At 42.1% G+C, this 18483-nt stretch overlaps 2 protein-coding genes and 1 non-coding gene across 4 annotated transcripts in view; 2 read left to right on the forward strand and 1 right to left on the reverse strand.

Annotated features, from left to right (window-relative positions):
• The first annotated feature begins 4359 nt into the window (after window positions 1–4359).
• Window positions 4360–7196, forward strand: Rpl30 (ribosomal protein L30). Its single transcript, XM_021183471.3, has 5 exons — window positions 4360–4465; window positions 4573–4625; window positions 4870–5015; window positions 6236–6366; window positions 7108–7196. The coding sequence occupies exons 2-5, from the start codon at window positions 4605–4607 to the stop codon at window positions 7155–7157; spliced, it is 348 nt and encodes a 115-aa protein (XP_021039130.1). The 5' UTR covers window positions 4360–4465; window positions 4573–4604; the 3' UTR covers window positions 7158–7196.
• On the forward strand, window positions 6786–6917 carry LOC115029446 (small nucleolar RNA SNORA72). Its single transcript, XR_003835023.1, has one exon. It is a non-coding gene; the product is annotated as a small nucleolar RNA SNORA72 (small nucleolar RNA).
• Window positions 7197–11403: 4207 nt separating the features above from the next.
• The window catches only part of Matn2 (matrilin 2), a 138026-nt gene continuing 130946 nt past the window's right edge, over window positions 11404–18483 (reverse strand). The window contains exons 15-19 of one of the 2 annotated variants that reach the window (XM_021183581.2): window positions 16088–16240; window positions 14935–15006; window positions 14500–14577; window positions 14071–14169; window positions 11404–11903 (exon numbers count right to left, since the gene is read on the reverse strand). In XM_021183581.2, coding sequence (XP_021039240.1) covers window positions 11848–11903; window positions 14071–14169; window positions 14500–14577; window positions 14935–15006; window positions 16088–16240 — 458 coding nt within the window. In that variant the 3' untranslated portion in view covers window positions 11404–11847. Of the gene's footprint in view, window positions 11904–14070; window positions 14170–14499; window positions 14635–14934; window positions 15007–16087; window positions 16241–18483 lie in introns of both variants that reach the window. The other variant, XM_021183580.3, reaches the window with a different exon arrangement.

The following is an 18483-nucleotide window of genomic DNA, read 5'->3' on the forward strand; positions in this document are numbered from 1 at the left end:
CCTCCTGAGTGGTGGGGTTAAAGGCCTGTGCTACCAACACCTGACTTTTTTTTTTTTAAGATTTATTTATTTTATATATCTGAGTTCTCTCTCTGCATGTACAACCTATGTGCCAGAAGAAGGCATCAGATTTCACTATAGATGGTTGTCAGCCACCATATGGGTACTGGGAATTGAACTCAGGACCTCTGGAAGAACAGTCAGTGCTCTTAACCACTGAGCCATCTCTCCAGCCCAAATATTTATGTTATACATATGAATACACTATTGCTGTCTTCAGACACACCAGAAAAGGGCATCAGACCTCATCACAGATGGTTGTGAGCCACCATGTGGTTGCTAGAAATTGAACTCAGGACCTCTGGAAGAGCAGTCAGTGCTTTTAAGCAGTGAGCCATCTCTCCAGCTCCTACACCACCTGGCTCTTATGGATATATTTTTTAAAGTAACAGAGTGCTGACTCAGACAATGAATGCCTGTATATGTTCCACCTGGATTCAATAGCTGGTAATTCGTTTTTGCATGTGCCCGCGCCCTACTTACTAGCAGATGTTTTACTGAAATTAATCTGAAAGTGAAGGACATGATCTGGCCAGCTGAGTTTTCTAAAACTGTTTCATTGGATTTCATCATACTATAGTTACGATACCTGCAGAGAAAGTGATTTTCTCTTGATGGTGAGGACAGGAAATGAGATATCATGACAAAAGTCATTTCAGGAAAGTTACTTAAGGAATTTTGACTTTCTATAATGGAATTTGTAGTAATTCTGATTATTTTGAAGGAATCTATCTATATATCTCTATATATTAATAGTTGTATGGACAGAAGTGATACGTATGTTTTTAGTTAGGATTTTTTTTTTGTGTGTGTGTGTGTGTTAAAACACCAAACACAACTTGAAAGGGTTTATTTTAACTTAGAGTTCCACACCATAGTCCATTACTGATAGAAGTCAGGGTGGGAACCTGAGGGCAGGAGCTGATACAAAGGCCATGGCGGCAGAATGCTTCCTTTTTCTTTTAAGTTTTTTTTTTTTTTTTTGACAGGGTTTCTGTGCGTAACAGCCCAGTCTCACAGAGATTTGTACTCACAGAGATCTGCTTTCCTCTGCTTGCCAAGTGGTGGAATTAAGAAAGGGTTTCAGACACTATTGCATATGCCAGCAAGATTTTGCTGAAGGGACCCTGATATAACTGTCTCGTATGAGACTATGCCAGTGCCTGGCAAATACAGAAGTGGATGCTCACAGTCATCTATAGGATGGAAGACAGGGCCCCCAGTAGAGAAGCTAGAGAAAGCACCCAAGGAGCTAAAGGGGTGTGCAACCCTATAGATGGAACAACAATATGAACTAACCAGTACCCCGGAGCTCATGTCTCTAGCTGCATATGTAGCAGAATATAGCCTAGTTGGCCATCATTGGGAAGAGAGGCCCCTTGGTATTGCAAACTTTATATGCCCCAGTTCAGGGGAATGCCAGGGCCAAGAAGTGGGATTGGGTGGGTAGGGGAGCAGGGCAGGGGGAGGGTATAGGGAACTTTCAGGATAGCATTTGAAATGTAAATAAAGAAAATAACTAATAAATAAGTAGATAAATAAATAAACCAAAAAATAAAGGGTTTGTCACCCCCCCATTTTTCTAGTTTTATCCTCTATAAAAAAAAGATTAATATGGTCTATGACGTCTTCATGAGCATAAGTTAAAGTTTAGCAAAAGTATATTAAAGTCTGCACAGCTGTAAACAGACATTATAGTCTTTATTTACCAATCCTTTCTTTTTTTGAAGACAAGGTCTCAGGAGGGCGAAGATGACCTAGAACTAGAGCTTCTATTCTAGCTTCTCCCCTCTCACCCCCACCTCCAAGTGCTGGGGTTACACACCATGCATTACTACTCCCAGCTTTTGGTGGTACTGGGGTTAAATCCAGGACTTTGTGCACGACAGCCAAACGTCCACCAAGTGAGATACATCACCAGCACTTCTGAAAGCACCTTACAGGAGCAGCAAAACCCAGAGCCTGCTACATGGCACCATTTCGAATTAATACTTATAATGTCCATAACAATTTCTTCACCCAGCACTTAGACTTACACTGTATCTTACTTAGTATGACATTAATTCTGAGGGTACAGTATGGTTCAAGTATCTACCAGAAATATTTGAGAGTGGGGGAAGGCAGGCAGAAGATTCATACTTGAATGTCTAGTATGAACAGGAGGCCCGCAACACTCCCAAGCTGCACCTGAAAAGAACTGTAATGTACAGTGCTCTTAAGCAGACATTCCATTTCATAATCAGAGGACAACCACAAACAAAACAGGTCAGCAGGGGGCTGGAGAGATGGTTCAGCGATTAAGAGCACTGACTTCTCTTCCAGAGGTCCTGAGTCCAATGCCCAACAACCACATAGTGGTTCACAACCATCTGTAATGGGACCTGATGGCCTCTTCTGGTGTGTCTGAAGAGAGCTACAGTGTACTCATATAAATAAAACAAAATCTTAAAAAAAAAAAAAATCCCAAACAGGTCAGCAAAGCACAGGATTAAAAAAAAGGGGGGGGTGGGGTGGGGTGGGTGGGGTAAGGGTAGCATGTTAAACAGCAATGCCACAACTCCAATCTAAGGCTTATTTCTTTGAATTTAAATCATATGAGCTATTTGTTAAAGTTCATTTAAAGTTTACTATGTTTACAAAACTGGATTAATAGAAGACAATTATCTGCATTTGTACCATCCTAAGTACTTTATGCCTAAATGTTAAAGCAAAGAGTATGGTAAGTGAACACTACTGTTTGGTCAAATTAAAATGGGCCACAACAGTTGAATAAATTTTAATTGCAAACTTTCTGGATGTTCTGAGTTCGAGGCCAACCTGGTCTACAGAGTGAGTTCCAGGACAGACAGAGAAATCCTGTCTTGAAAAACTCAACCAACCAACCAACCAACCAAAAAAAAAAAAAAACCCCAAAAACAAAAAACCCTAATTTACAGGCCTGGTTCTATTTATACTTCTGTAATACACTAGCTGTAAAAATGTAAGAATAACACAGTTACTATCTCAGAGTGTGTGTGTTGGCTAAGTAATGTTTTAGTTTCCGGCTTTTTTTCTTTTTTTTCTCCAAAAGATCAACTCACAGAGATTGCCAGCTCCGGGTGCGATTATAGGTATAGATCACCTCAACCCGCATGGCTCATGGATGTTTATTTTAATTAAGGGGATGCAGGGTTGTTCTTCCCTCTCCTAACCTCCAGGGCAAAGTAACCCACCATACAGCTTACTTACTACCCTGGGTTTCCTTTTTTATGCTTATATAAATTTGGTGGCACAGGTGCTTGTGCAGTTGGTAAGAGGTCACAGGTCAACTTCTGGGTGCTTACTCGGTATTTGTCCACCTTATTTTTCTCAGGATCTCTGAGACCTGGAGCTGACAGGTTAAGGCTAGGTTGGCTGGCTAGCCAGTCTTGGGGAATCTGTTCCACAAATGGAGTTACAAGCGTGCACAACCATGCCAGACTTTTGGGGGCTGGGGATTGACAGGGAGGTTTAGGCATAAAATTCAGGTCCTCACGCTTGCAAGGCAAGCACACTTTACCGACTGAACAATCTCAACAGCCCTGGGTTTTTGTTGGTACTAGTGTGTAAATAGTAGAGGCTTTCAAGTTTTTTTTTTTCTTGAATGCTACATTTATACAACGGCCCAAGTTTCGTAGCAAAATGATTTTTTAAATTATTCGTATTGCGACTATTTCTTTACTTCTGTATACGTATGTGTGCATTCAAGCGCAGGCCAGAGAACAACCTGCTGGACTTGGCGCTCCCCTCCCACCACGTGGGTTTGGAACTCATTCGTCTGCTTAGCGGCAAGCGCATTTACCGGTCAGCCACCTCACCAGTTTTGTTTTGTTTTTTTTAATTGTGGTCCCTGTGCAAAGTCGGCTCCCAAGTACACGGTATAAAACCGCCGCAAAAGGGGTGTGTGTCCTACGGAGCGGCAAGCAGGAAGATCAGCGGCGGGTGGACAGAGATGCCTCCGCTCGTGGTGAGCAGTCACGGGGTAAACCGGAGGCCGGGGGTCCTTCCGGAGCACGCCCGAGGCAACGTCAGGCGGAGACCAGCCCAGGAGAGGCCAGGTCGCTGCCGCCTTGCTACGGAGCCCTGGGCCGTCGTAGCCAGCTCCCATCGAGCTCCGGCTCTCCGCGGTGTCAGCCCGCAGCAGCAGAACAAACGCCCAGAACCGAAGGCCGACGCCCAGACCCCGCAGCAGCCCAGCCTGCGTTGTAACCCGGTCCCCATAGCAACCAACTACCGCAGACTACTCTTGCAAGCGCTGTTCCGCTTGTGACCCGAACCCGCTTCTCTTCCGCTTCCGGTCCCACAATCCTCTGTGGGCCTAGAAGAGCTTTGCATTGTGGGAGCTCCTTCCTTTCTCGCTCCCCGGCCATCTTGGCGGCTGGTGTTGGTGAGTGAGCTCTGCGGGGTAAACGATTAGGCGGCTCGGGGAGCTCCGCTAGCTGGTGTTTGACGCTCTGGATTATAATCCTCTCTTCTGTCCTCTGTGTATGCTAGGTTGGGGGTTGTCCCGCACCTAAGGCAGGAAGATGGTGGCCGCAAAGAAGACGGTGAGTGAAGCCGACCGGGCCCGGAAGCCGGTTCACGTGGAGAGCTGGGTCGGGCCGGGGCGGATAGATTTGGGCACTTGGGTGGACGACTTGTCGCTGACGTTTCAGGGTCTCAAAGTGAATCCGAGAGGCTCTTTGTATGGTCTCAGACATCATGAAAGGGTTCAGTTCCAGAAATCTGGAACTGAGTTTGGTTTTGAGATGACTGCAAGTGGTGTTCAAGTCTCAAACGTTTGCATTGTAGAAAAAGTCTCTGGAGTCGATCAACTCTAGGCTCCAACTTGTTATGAAAAGTGGGAAGTACGTGCTGGGCTACAAACAGACTCTGAAGATGATCAGACAAGGCAAAGCGAAGTTGGTTATCCTTGCCAACAACTGTCCAGCTTTGAGGTAATGGAGGGAACCTGGATGTGTGCGGCCTATTGTAAATTCACTGTGCAATATCCAGCACTGGGAAGAAGAATAATGATGGTTGCTTTCTGATGTTTGGACCTTGCTTTGTGTGTGTTTTCTGTACCTTTGAGGCACATTGTGTGACAGCAGGCATACAAATGATACACGCAGATTGAGGGAAGCCCGATCCCGAATTTTTCAAGGTTTGAAGTGCCTGTTTTCGTTTAGAAAAATTCTGGCTGGATTATGGAGGCGATCATGAAATCACCTATTTGGCAGGGTCCAATTTTCTAACAAGTATTTTAAGAAAGCTAAAGAAGCTTGTGTAGTATACGCTCCTTGATTTTTCTATGGCAATTGTACACCTCTTCAGCCTTTTATGTAGGTGTCTATACTTAGTGGCAGAATTTGGGATGTTTGGTCTTATTTTAAACCTTGGCCAGTCGATTTATAGTGGCAGCGTAAACATGTATTACTAAATTACAAGCTCAGACTCAGTGGGTCCAGGCTGGAGCGTCAAGTTCATTTCTGATAAGCACTTTGGAGCACTGTTGGTATGTGGGGCCACATTCTAAGCTCAAGGTTCTGTGGAACTTTCAAATCTTAACAATTTGTATCCTTTAACCTGGCACTGAAGTGTTTATTCTTTGGGTAATATTATCAGCAGCCCTTATGTAGTATTCACTGTATAGTAGGTGGTTTAAGAGGGCTTACTTTTTTAGGTTTCTGACCCTCCACTCCACCTTCCTATTTTTCTTTGCCTTAGTTTCTTTAATAAAATGGAGTATATACTTGTTGCTGACACGAGATTCTCCTGGAGTTGTGAGGTGGCTGATGTGAATGCTGGAAACTGAATTTTCTTAAGAGCAGTATAAGCTTTCAGTGAACCATATCTCCAGGCCAGCATTGGCTTTTTTATGTCTATTATACCCTTTTCTAGTACTCCTTTAGTTTTTAAGTAACTTACACATTTTAAACTTAGTAAATTGAAACATGAATACAATGTACTTAATATTGGATACTACCTCCAAAAAGTAGGTATTTAGTAGATAATTTGCACAATACACTAGTAAAGGATCTATGATAATCAGGACAGGTAGAATCTTCTTTTAAGAGTTGTTATGATTTAGTTACTGTTAACAGGGCCTCACCAATTTGTCACAAGTCTGTCAGTACCTTGGTATGGCATCTTATCTGACTTTTTGTTGTTCCCTAAGGAAATCTGAAATAGAGTACTATGCCATGTTGGCTAAAACTGGGGTCCATCACTACAGTGGCAATAATATTGAACTGGGCACAGCGTGTGGGAAATACTACAGAGTATGCACACTGGCTATCATTGACCCAGGTATGCTTTTAGAATTATATTTTTTTCTAATGTAAGTGCTTATTAGACAGTGGCTTTGGTTCCTGAGTTCAGATGATTAGGACTTTAATATTGAAAGAGATAATGCCACAATTGCAGAGAATTGATAATGCATGTCAGTACATTGTAATCGGCTTTTCTGTAAATTTTTTGTTAACTTTGATGTTAAGAATTTTGTTTAATGAAGCAAGTTCTAGGACAACTGGGGCAGCACAGTGAAACTCTTTGTCCCCTCCCCCTCTCAACCCCTCTTACCATACCCCGCCCCCTTGGGAAGAAAAGTTTGGTAGAAGGTGAACGAGATAAAATGTAATCACCGCTTTGTTGCTTGGGAATAGTTTGTGGTAAATGCCTGCATTCTATTTTATTTTGAGCTTAGAAATTTGAACACTTGTAGAACACTGCGAATATTCTCGCTGTTCTGATTCTGTGATAATCAGGACAGGCTAGACATTCGCTATAGTAAGACCATGCATGTGTCCCCAGACCTAGTTCTTTACTTCAGTCTGGTTATCTAAATGCTGGTGACAGACCATCTGATTCATTATTTGTATAGGATGGCTGAGATTTTAAGGTATTTTTAATTGATTTTAATTAAGAGTGATAGCCGCAACAATTTGCACATAGTGCTAATCTGCCTTCTTACCTAAAGAACAAGTAGGGGAATTCTGTAATTATCAGTTGCCATTAAATGACTTGTAAAACTGTTATTTTATTTTCTAGGTGATTCTGATATTATTAGAAGCATGCCAGAACAGACTGGTGAGAAGTAAACAAGAAAGTTTTCCTTTAATAAAGCTTTGCCAGAGCTCCTTTTGAAAAACATGGTGTCTGTTTGCTTCCTAACATTTAGCTTTTTTGAAACCACAGGCAGGACTTGGGTGAGAAGTTATACTGTTTGGTTTCCATTTTGCTGGGGTTTTGTTAAAAGAGGGGTTTTGTTAAAAGATTGTACACTGTATCACTATGCAAAATGTGTGGACCAGAGAAGTGTTTCTGAGTTGAAATGCACATTTGTGGTGATATAATAATATCTAATCAGAAGGTCATTTGGTGTTTGTAATCACTATTTTATATACTGAGGTAAGATCTCTCAACCTAGAGTTTGGCAGTGCCAGCTAGTCTAGCTAACTTCCTCTGGGGAACCTTTCCGGACACTCTTAAGTGATAGAATTGCAGGCTGGCACCCACTGTTTATTTTATATGGGTGCTGGTGGTCCAGTTTCAGTCCTCAAACTTCACAAAAAGAGCTTCTAAGCTGATATCCCTAGCTCCTTGTAAAGACAGGCTCGGGGTTCTAGTCTCAGGGTGTTTGCATTGTATTTTTGGGTATGTTTGAGAGGCATGGGGTATATGAAGATTTGTGATGGACCAAAGCTGTGGATTTTGCATGCTATTTTGAGTAATTTAGAACTATTTTCCTTTTCAAATTAACTATTTCCTACTTAGTTCCTTAAAATATGGAGAGTTTCTGTGTTGTGACTTGGCTGCAGGCATTTAAATTTTTTTTTCCTAGAGCTTTGTAGGTAGTGATAATATGAGATAATTTTTTAATTTTTGTGTAGTCATTGTGTTTGCAAGAAGGGTTTAAAATGCAAAGGAATGTTTAAAAGCTATGTGGTAGGAGACATGACTTTACTCTGCTGTGTTTCATGGAGAATCTGTAAGAAGTGCCATTCTGCTAAGGAGGAAAGGTCACTGTCCCACATCAGGGGTTGTAAAAAGTGGCGTTTTAAATGTGCAGGGGAAGCCGGTCATGGTGGCGCATGCCTTGGGAGGCAGAGGATTTCTGAGTTCAAGGCCAGCCAGGGCTATACGGAGAAACCCTGTCTCGAAACCCACCCACCCACCCACCCAAAAAAAATCATAAATGTGCAGGGGATTCTAGCCAGCTGGATTTAATCCACAGCTCTACTAGGTGAGTATAGAATATGTTAACTGCAAGCAACACTGGCAGACACGGGTTGAGCTTGCTATAGGAAGAAAGTCTAACCTAGTTAAAATTTATATTTTCTGTTGTTTAAATAGCATTAGTCACATTTGATTCTTACTGAACTATGGAGAGCTAAGGGTTCAGCGTTTTCAACTTTATGTCACATAAATTTGAGTAAATATTTCCCAGTGTTTACGCAGTTCCCCATTAGATTTATGACTATCTAGCCTGGAACTTTACATTTTGTCTTTTGTTTTTTTTCTCGAGACAGGGTTTCTCTGTAGTCCAGGCTGTCCTGGAACTCACTTCGTAGACCAGGCTAGCCTCGAACTCAAATCCACCTGCCTCTGCCTCCCAAGTGCTGGAATTAAAGGTGTGCGCCACCACGCCCAGCTAAACATTTTGTCTTGTTAATAGTAGTTTTCAATATTGTGTCCACTTATCATTTAACTTGCTATTCCATCTGGTTCAGAGTCAAAGCAAATGGTGGTCTTCATCAGTATAGACCTCCCAAGCCCCATCTTGTGAGAGACTGGTGGTGAAGAATAGAATTGTCACAACTAACACTGAGCATTTAAGATGTTGGGGGTTGCTGTACACTGTTTTCTAGACTCTGGGCACTTGCATACAGTATTCATTCGAATGTATGCCTAAAGTGTTGAAGATTTGCATGTGGGTGTTGTGCTTGTCTGTGTACCACTTGCATGCCTGATTCCCATTGAGGCCAGTAGAGGGCATTGAATTCCCCTAGATCCTGGTTCATCAGCAAAAACAAGTGCACCTAATTGCTGAGCCATCCCTCCAGCACAAAGATTTAGTAGTGTGTGTGTGTTTGTTTTGCCTATGTGCGTTTAAGTGCACCATGTGTATACCTAGTGCCTAAAAGGCCAGTTGCTGCTCTTGGGTCCTCAGGAACAGGTGATTGATAGCATTGCACTTATCCACCAAGCCATGCTTCACTTAAAAAAAAGATGTATATAAAAATGTTTTGAGACTTGCTAAATGTGTATGTGCTCAATATTATGACAAGAGCACTGTGACATTTGTTACAGGTGACATGTAGGCTTAAAGAGGTTAGTGCCAACAATGAAATTTAAAAATGCTGATAACACCTGAACAAGCTTAATTTTTTCGAAAGATTTTATATGCGCCTGTGTTTTGCCTGTATGTATGTTAATGTGATACCTTGGAACTGGAGTTACAGGCAGTTGTGAGCTGCCATGTGGCTGTTTGGGAATTAAACCGGGGTCCTCTGGAAGAGCACAACAGTGCTCTTAGCTGCTGAGCCATGTCACCTCCCCAGCCCTGTTGAGTTCTTTTTTTCTTTTTAAAGAAACCTTAAGCTTTTTACTTACCATGTCTGCATGTGAGTATGCCTGATGAGGCATTTGATGGCTTGGCTTGTACCTGGAATTAACTGGTGAGAGTACAGCTGCCTGGTGTGGGAACCCAGTTCAGTTCAGCAGTAGACACTCTGTCTAGTCCCTAATCTATAATGGGGATTGGCTGCAGGCTTGTGTATTTTATGTGGCATCAAGGAAAAAATGGTAGGGATGGTTTTGTGCAGCTAGAGGGAGGTTGAACAAAGAGTAGCCAACTTGAAGCCCTGTACCTTATACCTTAATCTTTGTATCATCCAAATTAATGCTTTGTAGCAACATTTATTTTGAGTCACAATGTTGACCTCTATTACTCAATGGAGTGAAGCCTGGTAAATGTTCCACCCACCCTTTGGGAGAACATTCTGATCAAAGCACTTGAAGTATCAGTATAAATTATAATATTTGTATAATATTTTGAATATGAAAGGTTCATAGTCTAAAATACAGTGGCTTGTCTGTCCTCTGTAAAGCTAAGTGCGTTCTTTTTTTTTTTTTTTTTTTCTGGAGACAGGGTTTCTCTGAGTAGCTCTGGCTGTCCTGGAACTCATTCTGCAGACCCGGCTGGGATTAAAGGCGTGCGCCACCACGCCTGGCAGCTAAGTGCATTCTTGAAGTGATACTGTAAGTTCCTGTTGACTCATCTCTTGCACTTAATATGCAAATTAATATGTCCCGTGCATAGCAATTCTATATATGTTAATTCATAGAATTACCAGAATGCTAGGTCTCAGGGTCTCAGTATATAGATCAGGCTGGCTTTGAACTCAGGGAGCTCCCTGTTTCCCAAATGGTCATTGATTTGAGGGCTGGAATGTGGCTCAGTTACAAGTGCTTTCCTGATTCACATGAATCCTGAGGTTCAATCCTTCGCACCAGGTAAATTAGTTATGGTGGTGCATGACTGTAATCCTCAACACTTAGGAGGTGAAGCAAGAGACCTTTAAAAGGCCGTGTTAATAGTGAGTTTGAGGCCAGCTGGGGATACTTGAAATCCTACTTTAAAGAAAAAAAACAAAAAAGACCCAGCCAGGCAGTGGTGGTGCACACCTTTAATCCCGGCACTTGGGAGGCAGAAGCAGATGGATTTCTGAGTTGAAGGCCAGCCTGGTCTATAGGGTGAGTTCCAGAACAGCCAGAGCTACACACAGAAACCCTGTCTCAAAAACCCACCTTAGTTTTGGGCTTCACCATGGATATTTCTGTAAGTATATAGTATTTCTGTGATACAGACCACACAGTGAATCAGTTCTGATGTTTAGGCTATTCCTAAGTAGTGACATTTCTCTGCAGGTCTCCCTTGTATACGTTAAGGCCATTCGGTTTGATCTCAAATGGCAGCGGCTATAGTTAAAAGTCTGTTTTCAGAACCTGCTAGTTTGTACTTTCCCTAGCAGCATGCAAGGACCTGTATTTCCACATTAATAGCATCACTAGTCAAGTCAGTGACTGCTGAGCTGATGAGCTTAAAAAATGTATACAAACGCTAAACCTGCTTTTTTCTGATTATATTGGCTTTTCTCATGTATACATAGTTTATACTTAAGCTAAGCTTGGGCTTGGTACAATATGTGTCTCTGTTCCCAGTACTCTGAAGGTGGAAACAGGAGAATTGGGAGTTTGAGGCAGCCTGAGTTACAACTAGTAAATAGCACGGCCCCTAATCAAATTTAAACTAAGAATTTTACTCAACACTATTTTCTGGAATGATGAATTTTAATATTGTGTAGAAATCCAACTTATTACAGAACATATGTCTCTGTGACTTATGCACACGTCCATATACACATCAAGGTAAATTCCAGTACAAAAAAATAGCAATTTGTGGGGTCAGTTTTCTGCTGAAAATGAAATTTCAGTGTTGCAGTAGAAGGAAATTAGGTCCACAGTACACCATGGAACACTACACTGAGCAGCTTATTTATTCTCCTGGTAAACTCAGAATTCAGGATTCCTTCCCCCAACCCTCATTGAATTTAGACACCTCAGTGTCTCGATTTTCTCTGTCAGCAGTCAAGCAATCCAGTGTCTCCTGTACTGGTTGTATTTTGCTTTACAGCTTGTAGGTCTACTTATGGTGGGAGCTCTACCACCTTTGTCAAAATCCTTTTTAAGATGGTGTACAAATATACATAAAAGCAATTCTGGTCTTCATCTGTATTTTAGGCGATTTTCCAAAGCTTCCATTCTTTGAGTCATTTCTTCTAGTAAATCTCAAATTAAGGAAAAAGGAGTCTGGTATACCTGTTTTAACTTAAAATCAAGTACAGATTTAACTAACAAGTTGCAAAAACAAAAACTTTCCAGTATTTTAAAACTCTTGTACATTTATAGTAATTTAACATGCCTTTAAGACTATAAAAAGTAGTTCATGTTAAGCTGCTTTTCTTTCTCTTCTTTCTTATTTTTGGTTTTTTGAGACAGGGTTTCTCTATGTAGCCTTGGCTGTCCTGGAACTCACTCTGTAGACCAGGCTGGCCTCGAACTCAGAAATTCACCTGCCTCTGCCTCCCAAGCGCTGGGATTAAAGGCGTGCGCCACCACGCCCGGTTGGCTTATTTTCAAAATATCAAATCCAGATAATTCAATTTGAATTTACTTTTCCTTATGATAAAAAAAGACAAAGAAAAAAAAACTTTATCCAAACCAGTGTTGCTTATAACTAACTAGCCAGTGCCATCCATGCTCATAGTTGGGAAGGTGTGAGGTGTGTCAGAAGACTGGCATGGGAGGGAGTGAGGCCAAAAGCTAGGGAGTGGGGGAAGGGGACAGAAAGAGGCTACAGAGTTAATGCTTGTCTTCCCTCTAAGCCACTTAATCCTCCTCATCTGCCCCCATGACAGTGAGCCCAGCTTTATCTGTATATCTACCATCAGAAAGACTTAGTCCACATGGAGGAGCAGTGTCACCCCACCCCCTTACATGGAGAATTGTGTGTTCTTATGTAAGCCTGTTGGCACAGGAGTAGTTCAGAATTAAGCCATTTCCCTATGGACTAGTTGACACTGAGGTGAGTATCAGCTGGCTTTAGTAAGCTTACTGTAATTTTAAGTTCAGAGCAGCTGGCAGTTTGTTTAATGCATTAAAAAACTATTATCCTAATGCATTTCTGTTTGAATGAGTCATTGTATCCAGTTTGCTTGGTAGAATCTTCAATCTCTTAAGAGAATTGATATAAAGGATCTCTGCTGCCAAAACCAAAAAGGGAAACACCCAGCTCCTTAAAATCTGCACATATGTGGGGCCTCGGTGTGGTTTTAGGGCTGAAGGTTTAGAGGCTTGATGGAGTTTGAAACTTCTTCCTTTTATAATGTACTGTGCCTATCTGAGGGACTTCGTTCCTAGTGTATATCCATCCTTTTTTTTTTTTTAAGACATATATTTTATGTATTTGAGTACACTGTAGCTGTACAGATGGTTGTGAGCCTTCATGTAGTTGAGAATTGAATTTTTTAGGACCTCTGCTCCGGTCGACCCTGCTTGCTCCTGCCCAAAGATTCATTTATTATTATTCATAAGTACACTAGCTGACTTCTGACACACCAGAAGAGGGCATCAGATCCCATTACTGGTGGTTGTGAGCCACCGTGTGGGTGCTGGGATTTGAACTTAGGACCTTCGGAAGAGCTGTGTATATTTAAGTGTCTCCCCCTTACACTTTACATGTTGCCAGATGGGCTGTTACTCTTCCTACACTGGCCAGCAAATGACAGCTAAGTGCTTGCTTGAATGGTCACTAAGCTTGGCTTGACCTCAACTCTCAAACACCTACCTAGCTGCCTCTTACAGAAAAAAAAAAATCTTTCCTAGTTATATGTTGATGCCTTTGTCAATGGAATCTACAGTTATTTGAAAAGTTTTGCTAATATATTGAGGTTTGGTCTTTTGCTTGTATTGTAATGCTAAATAATGGCCCCCAAGCCCTGGTTGGCCCAGCAATGAGAGCCTATCCTACCCAAGTGACCTTATGTAACCTTGTCCCGCTTCCCAAAGTTATCCCTGATGGGTGAAGAAGGATGCCTACAACCAATAGCTAGGCAGAAGAGAGGTTATTTTCCTGGCTTGGAATCTGATGGAAAGAGGAAGGAGAGAGGGGGAAGCTGCCATGGGGTGAGTTATGAATACATGGCTACGAAGGCTGCCTGATTGGAATTAAGAGCAGCCTAGATGGAACATGGAAGTTATGACTCGGGGTTATTGATGGGGAGATAATTTAGCATAGAGGGTGGACATCTGCCTAGCTCTAGTGCTGATTAAGGCTTATAATAATGAAAGTGTTTTTTACCCAGGAACTGAATGATCAAAAGCAGGGCAAAAACCACCGATTGAGATTAAATATTTGCAACAACAGAGTATCCTACTGGGAAAGGATATAGCGCTGGGTTAATTTTCTTACTTCTTCATTTGCAATGTTCTGGAACAGTATAAGGTTTTCACATTTGCATTGGTCCTGGTTTTCTTCCAAAGGGTTTCCTGAGAAAGCAGATGAAAAGAGTTCGCCTCTGTCTTTACAACACTTCCCAGACATAATAATGGGACTTAACAGTACACAGGAACCCATAAAGAAGTCTTTTCCATGTATCCAGATACAGGGAAGTAAATGCTGGTGAAGGGCTTGGTTGGCTTCAAACAACGAAGAGACGAAGAGATGGTGTACTTGGGGGTCAAGACAATGGCTCCTGCTTTAGTTTAGTTTTTAGTTACTGCACTTAATTTCCTCTTTCCCACTTTAAAATCTAAGTCTGTTAGCAAACTAAAAGACTGCTGCACCTTATCTAGTAGTGATTGTTCACTTGGAATTACCTGAAGATTTTGTTGAATGGAAAAGTTTTTGTGTAGACCGTGAAAGATTGTCTTCTTCAAACAGGAATCTATGTTGCACTGCAAAATTAGAACAGGAAAGTAGGTCTTTGATCTTTATGGTGACTGGCTCAGGTTCTGTGAAGAGAAAGAAGCAGATTCAAGTCTGTCTCACGTGACTGTCTTAAGCAGCCAGCAGCTGAGGCATGGTGTCCAGCAGCCCTCAGCTGTGTTGTAGAGCTTTGCTTTGAGACATACGGTGCAGAGATAGTAGCTACCCAATATGGCCTAAGGGACAGACTGAAGCTTTCCTGTCTGTCTGAGGAAAAGGGCCCTAGCTGACATTTCAATCTTAACTGTCACTTTACAACTTTGTCTACAGGGGAGCTGAGGCAGAAGCCCCAAGTAAGAGTGACCATAGTGCCTTTTACGACTCACCTGTTGGCTGGTGGGCCTGCTGTGGCAGGTCCCATGCTGCTGAGTCCTGTCTTCCATCAGAGTCTTGTAGAGCTGAATGGAAAGAGATGGCCAAGGCAGTGATAGTTCCACACATGCTCTTTAGGACCCAGGGTCTTTTGGTGTTATTTGGTAACACCAAGGATTCAAAGAAAGTAGTTTGACTATGTTAGAGCAGGTCTCTCCACAAGAGACCTTAAACTTAGGTCTAAAGAATGCCCCCATGCCATGTCAAGAAGGTGATGCTGAAAAAAAGTTGAAGTTGCTAAAAGACCCAGTATAATCTGCAGCCCTACCTACCTAAGACATTTCACTAGGAATGAAAGCCACAAGGCAAAGCATGGTCTACCCTTGGGAATCTGGAAGGCTTTCTCCTTGGGTCCTCTCTTCACTCCAGAGTTCTTTGCTTTAGAGGAATAAGGCACCATTTAAATTGGATTTTAAGGGCGTCTGAACCCAAAAGGCAAAATGGGTATTATGTGTAAGTATAACCAGGTCAGTTAGTGACCTGTAGAAAAGTATATTAAATGTCTAACATCTAAAGGAGAGTCATTCTAGAAGTAGACGTCCCTGCAGGAAGAAGGTACCCTTTAAATGCTCAATGGTGAGCCCTCAAGGACAGGTATCCCCACAAATTTCCTGAGGTAGTACTTATTTTTTGGTTTCTTTAGTGGTGGCTCCTTGTTTAAACTTCGCTAGGGTTTATTGAGAATTAAGACTAGTATATTAAAACATTTAGAATGGGGGCTGGAGAGATGGCTCAGTGGTTAAGAGCACTGGCTGGTCTTGTAGAAGTCCTGAGTTCAATTCCTAGCAACCACATGGTGATTCATAACCATCTGTAATGGGATCTGATACCCTATTCTGTAATGCAGGAGTACATGCAGATAGAGCACTCATACATAAAATATATCTTAAAAAAAGTTTAGTACGCTATTTGGCACAGCAAGACATGGTAGCTATCACACTTGTCTTCCCCTCTTCATTTTTTTTTGGGTGCAGTGCCTTTTTAGGTATCACTTGGTCAGCAGGGAGGCATTTTTCTGAGCACTGAAGAAATGGTTTGAGGCTTTTCTCTGGGGTTCATGCTGCCCTTTGGCTAACTAAGGTCTACCTTAGACACATTCTATAATACCTTCACAGATGCCTTCTTTCAGCTTTTCACTTATTTCCCCCATTGTGCTGAAGTCTTCAGCGTAGAAGAGATGCTTGTCAGTGGGCTCAGAGGCAATCTCCTGTAGTTCTTCCTCAATGGCTTTTCCTACCCCAACAGCATACATAGTGATACCTAAGCAACAGAAATTAGAGTAAGATACCATTGCATTCCTACCATCTGTACATTGTGCTGTGCCCAAAGTCAGTTAGTATTAAGTTGTGGATTTGAAACATCAATACTAACAACCCATTTATAGTTTCTAACACTTTTATTTTGGACCTATGAACAAAAGAGGATTCTAGAAATGCAGTGTCTAGAAGGGGGTAGACAGCTAAGGCACAGATTTATTGATTAGCTCTCAAGGGGGTCAAGTAACAAATATTCGTTGTTCTCCTGAATTGGCCTCTGAATGGTAGGAAAAAAGTCTCACAGCTTGGTAAAATGGAGTTTTCTGGGAAAATTCTAAGCAGGTTAGTTTATAACATTATTTAGTTTTCAAACAAAATAGGCCCTTACCATATAGCTAAGGCTGGCCTGAGACCTGGGCTGTTATCCCCCTGACTCAGCCTTTTGAGTGCTTGGATGGTCTAACCTCAAAAGGAAATGAGAAGAATCTTAACTGTCTTGGGGCCAAGTGGAGCTGCCTTCTGCCCACCTTTCTTGAATGGATGGGTGGGGTGGGGCATTGTCTTGAACAGAAATGAAAAGCTAAAGAGGTGAGTCTGCAGACCACTGCATTTCCCAGTCAGGATAAGGAAGAAACTTAAAATATCTTCCTGAAATTTCAAAGGAGCATATGAATTAAGTTAGTCTTTAGACTCCATTCCCTCATTTGAAGGTGAAGTAAGCAATTGAGCTTTGCTTGGCTTCCAACAATTTCCAACACTGGTATCTTATTCTGGCTAAGCCATTAGGTTTAAGAGTGCCCTTAAAGCCAATGGGCAAAGGTCACACCTTGTTCTGAGTCCGTGTAGACTACAGTTGAGCTCAGCATGTTTGGGAGCCAGTAACCTTGCAGACAGTTTCCTCCGAGAGGGAAACTGCTTGTTCAAGGTCATATTTAGTTTCACCCAGAGAAACGATTCATTAAGAGGATGTCATTTTGGATAAGCCTGGCTGATTCAAGAACTAAATATCTGCTTTTACCAACTGCTGTTGGGCAATTCAAAGCAATTTGAATGTGGAAATGTAAGGTGGGCTAGTTTCAATGAATCTAAAGACCCTTGCCTAGTACTTTTTAAGAATGCAGGCTACCAGGGCTTATGGGTTATACTTGAGCTCTAGCAAGCTAGTCTAGAGTGAACAACCGGTTTTATAAACTACTCAGATCAGGTGGTCCTGGGGATAGACAACTCTAATGGCTCCCTCACTCTTGGGCAGGGAAAGACTGAACACTGAGGTAAGAAAAGCCTATAAAATGGACTCTTTCATTAAAAAAAAAAAAATGGTTTGGAAACCATCAGCAATTCTGTGAGGGAGGATGGAGTTTGCCAATAGATCCAAGAGTACTCCCTGTTTTTTATTGACTGAGCAACTGTCAGTCATCTACATCTGGGCCCATTTAGGCACAAATTCTAGAGAATCTCCCAGGGGACTGCATGCATTCTTTTTCTTAGCAATGTGCCTTCAGTACTTGAAGGAGTTTGGCTTGGAAGCTGGCTGCTTTACGACCTTGAGTCTTCTCATCTCACCAGAGGAAATCCATATATAATCATCATGAACTAGATCCAACATCCATCCTGGTTTTTGGCCTCTCATGAATCAAAGGCCACACTCTTCCACATCTATGCAAATAAAGTCACCCTTCAGACCCTCCCTGCAGAATACACAAAGTCAGGAAAACCCCAGAGAAAGGGTTAAGCTTTGTGGAGCAATAGAAACTTGGACCCATCCAACTTTGTTCTTCTCAAAAGCCAGGTTTCTGCCAACATAGGTCTCTATCCAAAGACTTCATGACTTCAGGATATTCACTTAAAGACTTGATCAAAAATCTATTCATGCCTGTAGTTCAAGTACTAGGGAGGCTGAGGCAATGAGTTTGAAGCTGTTCTGTGCTACATCGTGTGTTTCAGGTCAGCCTGAACTGGAAAGAGAATCTTTCCTCTTTGTTTCTTTGCTTCTCTCTCTCCTTTTCCTTCCCCCCTCCCCCTCCCTCCCTCTTTCTACCTTCCTCCCCATTCCCTCCCTCCCTCCTCCTCTTCTTCCTTCTCCATTTTTTTTAAAGTGTCTTGGTGCTGGGTGATGTTTCAGTGGTTAGGCGCTGCTCTTCCAGAAGACCTGGGTTTAATTCCCACACCCATATGGTAGATAAAAGCTGTCCCTAACTTCATTTCTAGGGGATCTCACACCCTCATGTAGGCAAAACACCAATGCAT

The sequence above is a fragment of the Mus caroli genome, unplaced genomic scaffold (genome assembly GCF_978045245.1).
Source record: "Mus caroli unplaced genomic scaffold, Mus_caroli_1 scaffold_16, whole genome shotgun sequence".
In the NCBI taxonomy this organism is placed as follows: Eukaryota; Metazoa; Chordata; class Mammalia; order Rodentia; family Muridae; genus Mus; species Mus caroli.

Excerpts from the sequence above, each read along its gene's own strand:
- Rpl30 (XM_021183471.3), top strand. The coding sequence starts at position 4,605 with ATGGTGGCCGCAAAGAAGACG. Across the intron at positions 4,626-4,869 it reads TGGTGGCCGCAAAGAAGACG|AAAAAGTCTCTGGAGTCGAT; the intron begins GTGAGTGAAGCC and ends TTTGCATTGTAG. Across the intron at positions 6,367-7,107 it reads ACTGGCTATCATTGACCCAG|GTGATTCTGATATTATTAGA; the intron begins GTATGCTTTTAG and ends TTTATTTTCTAG.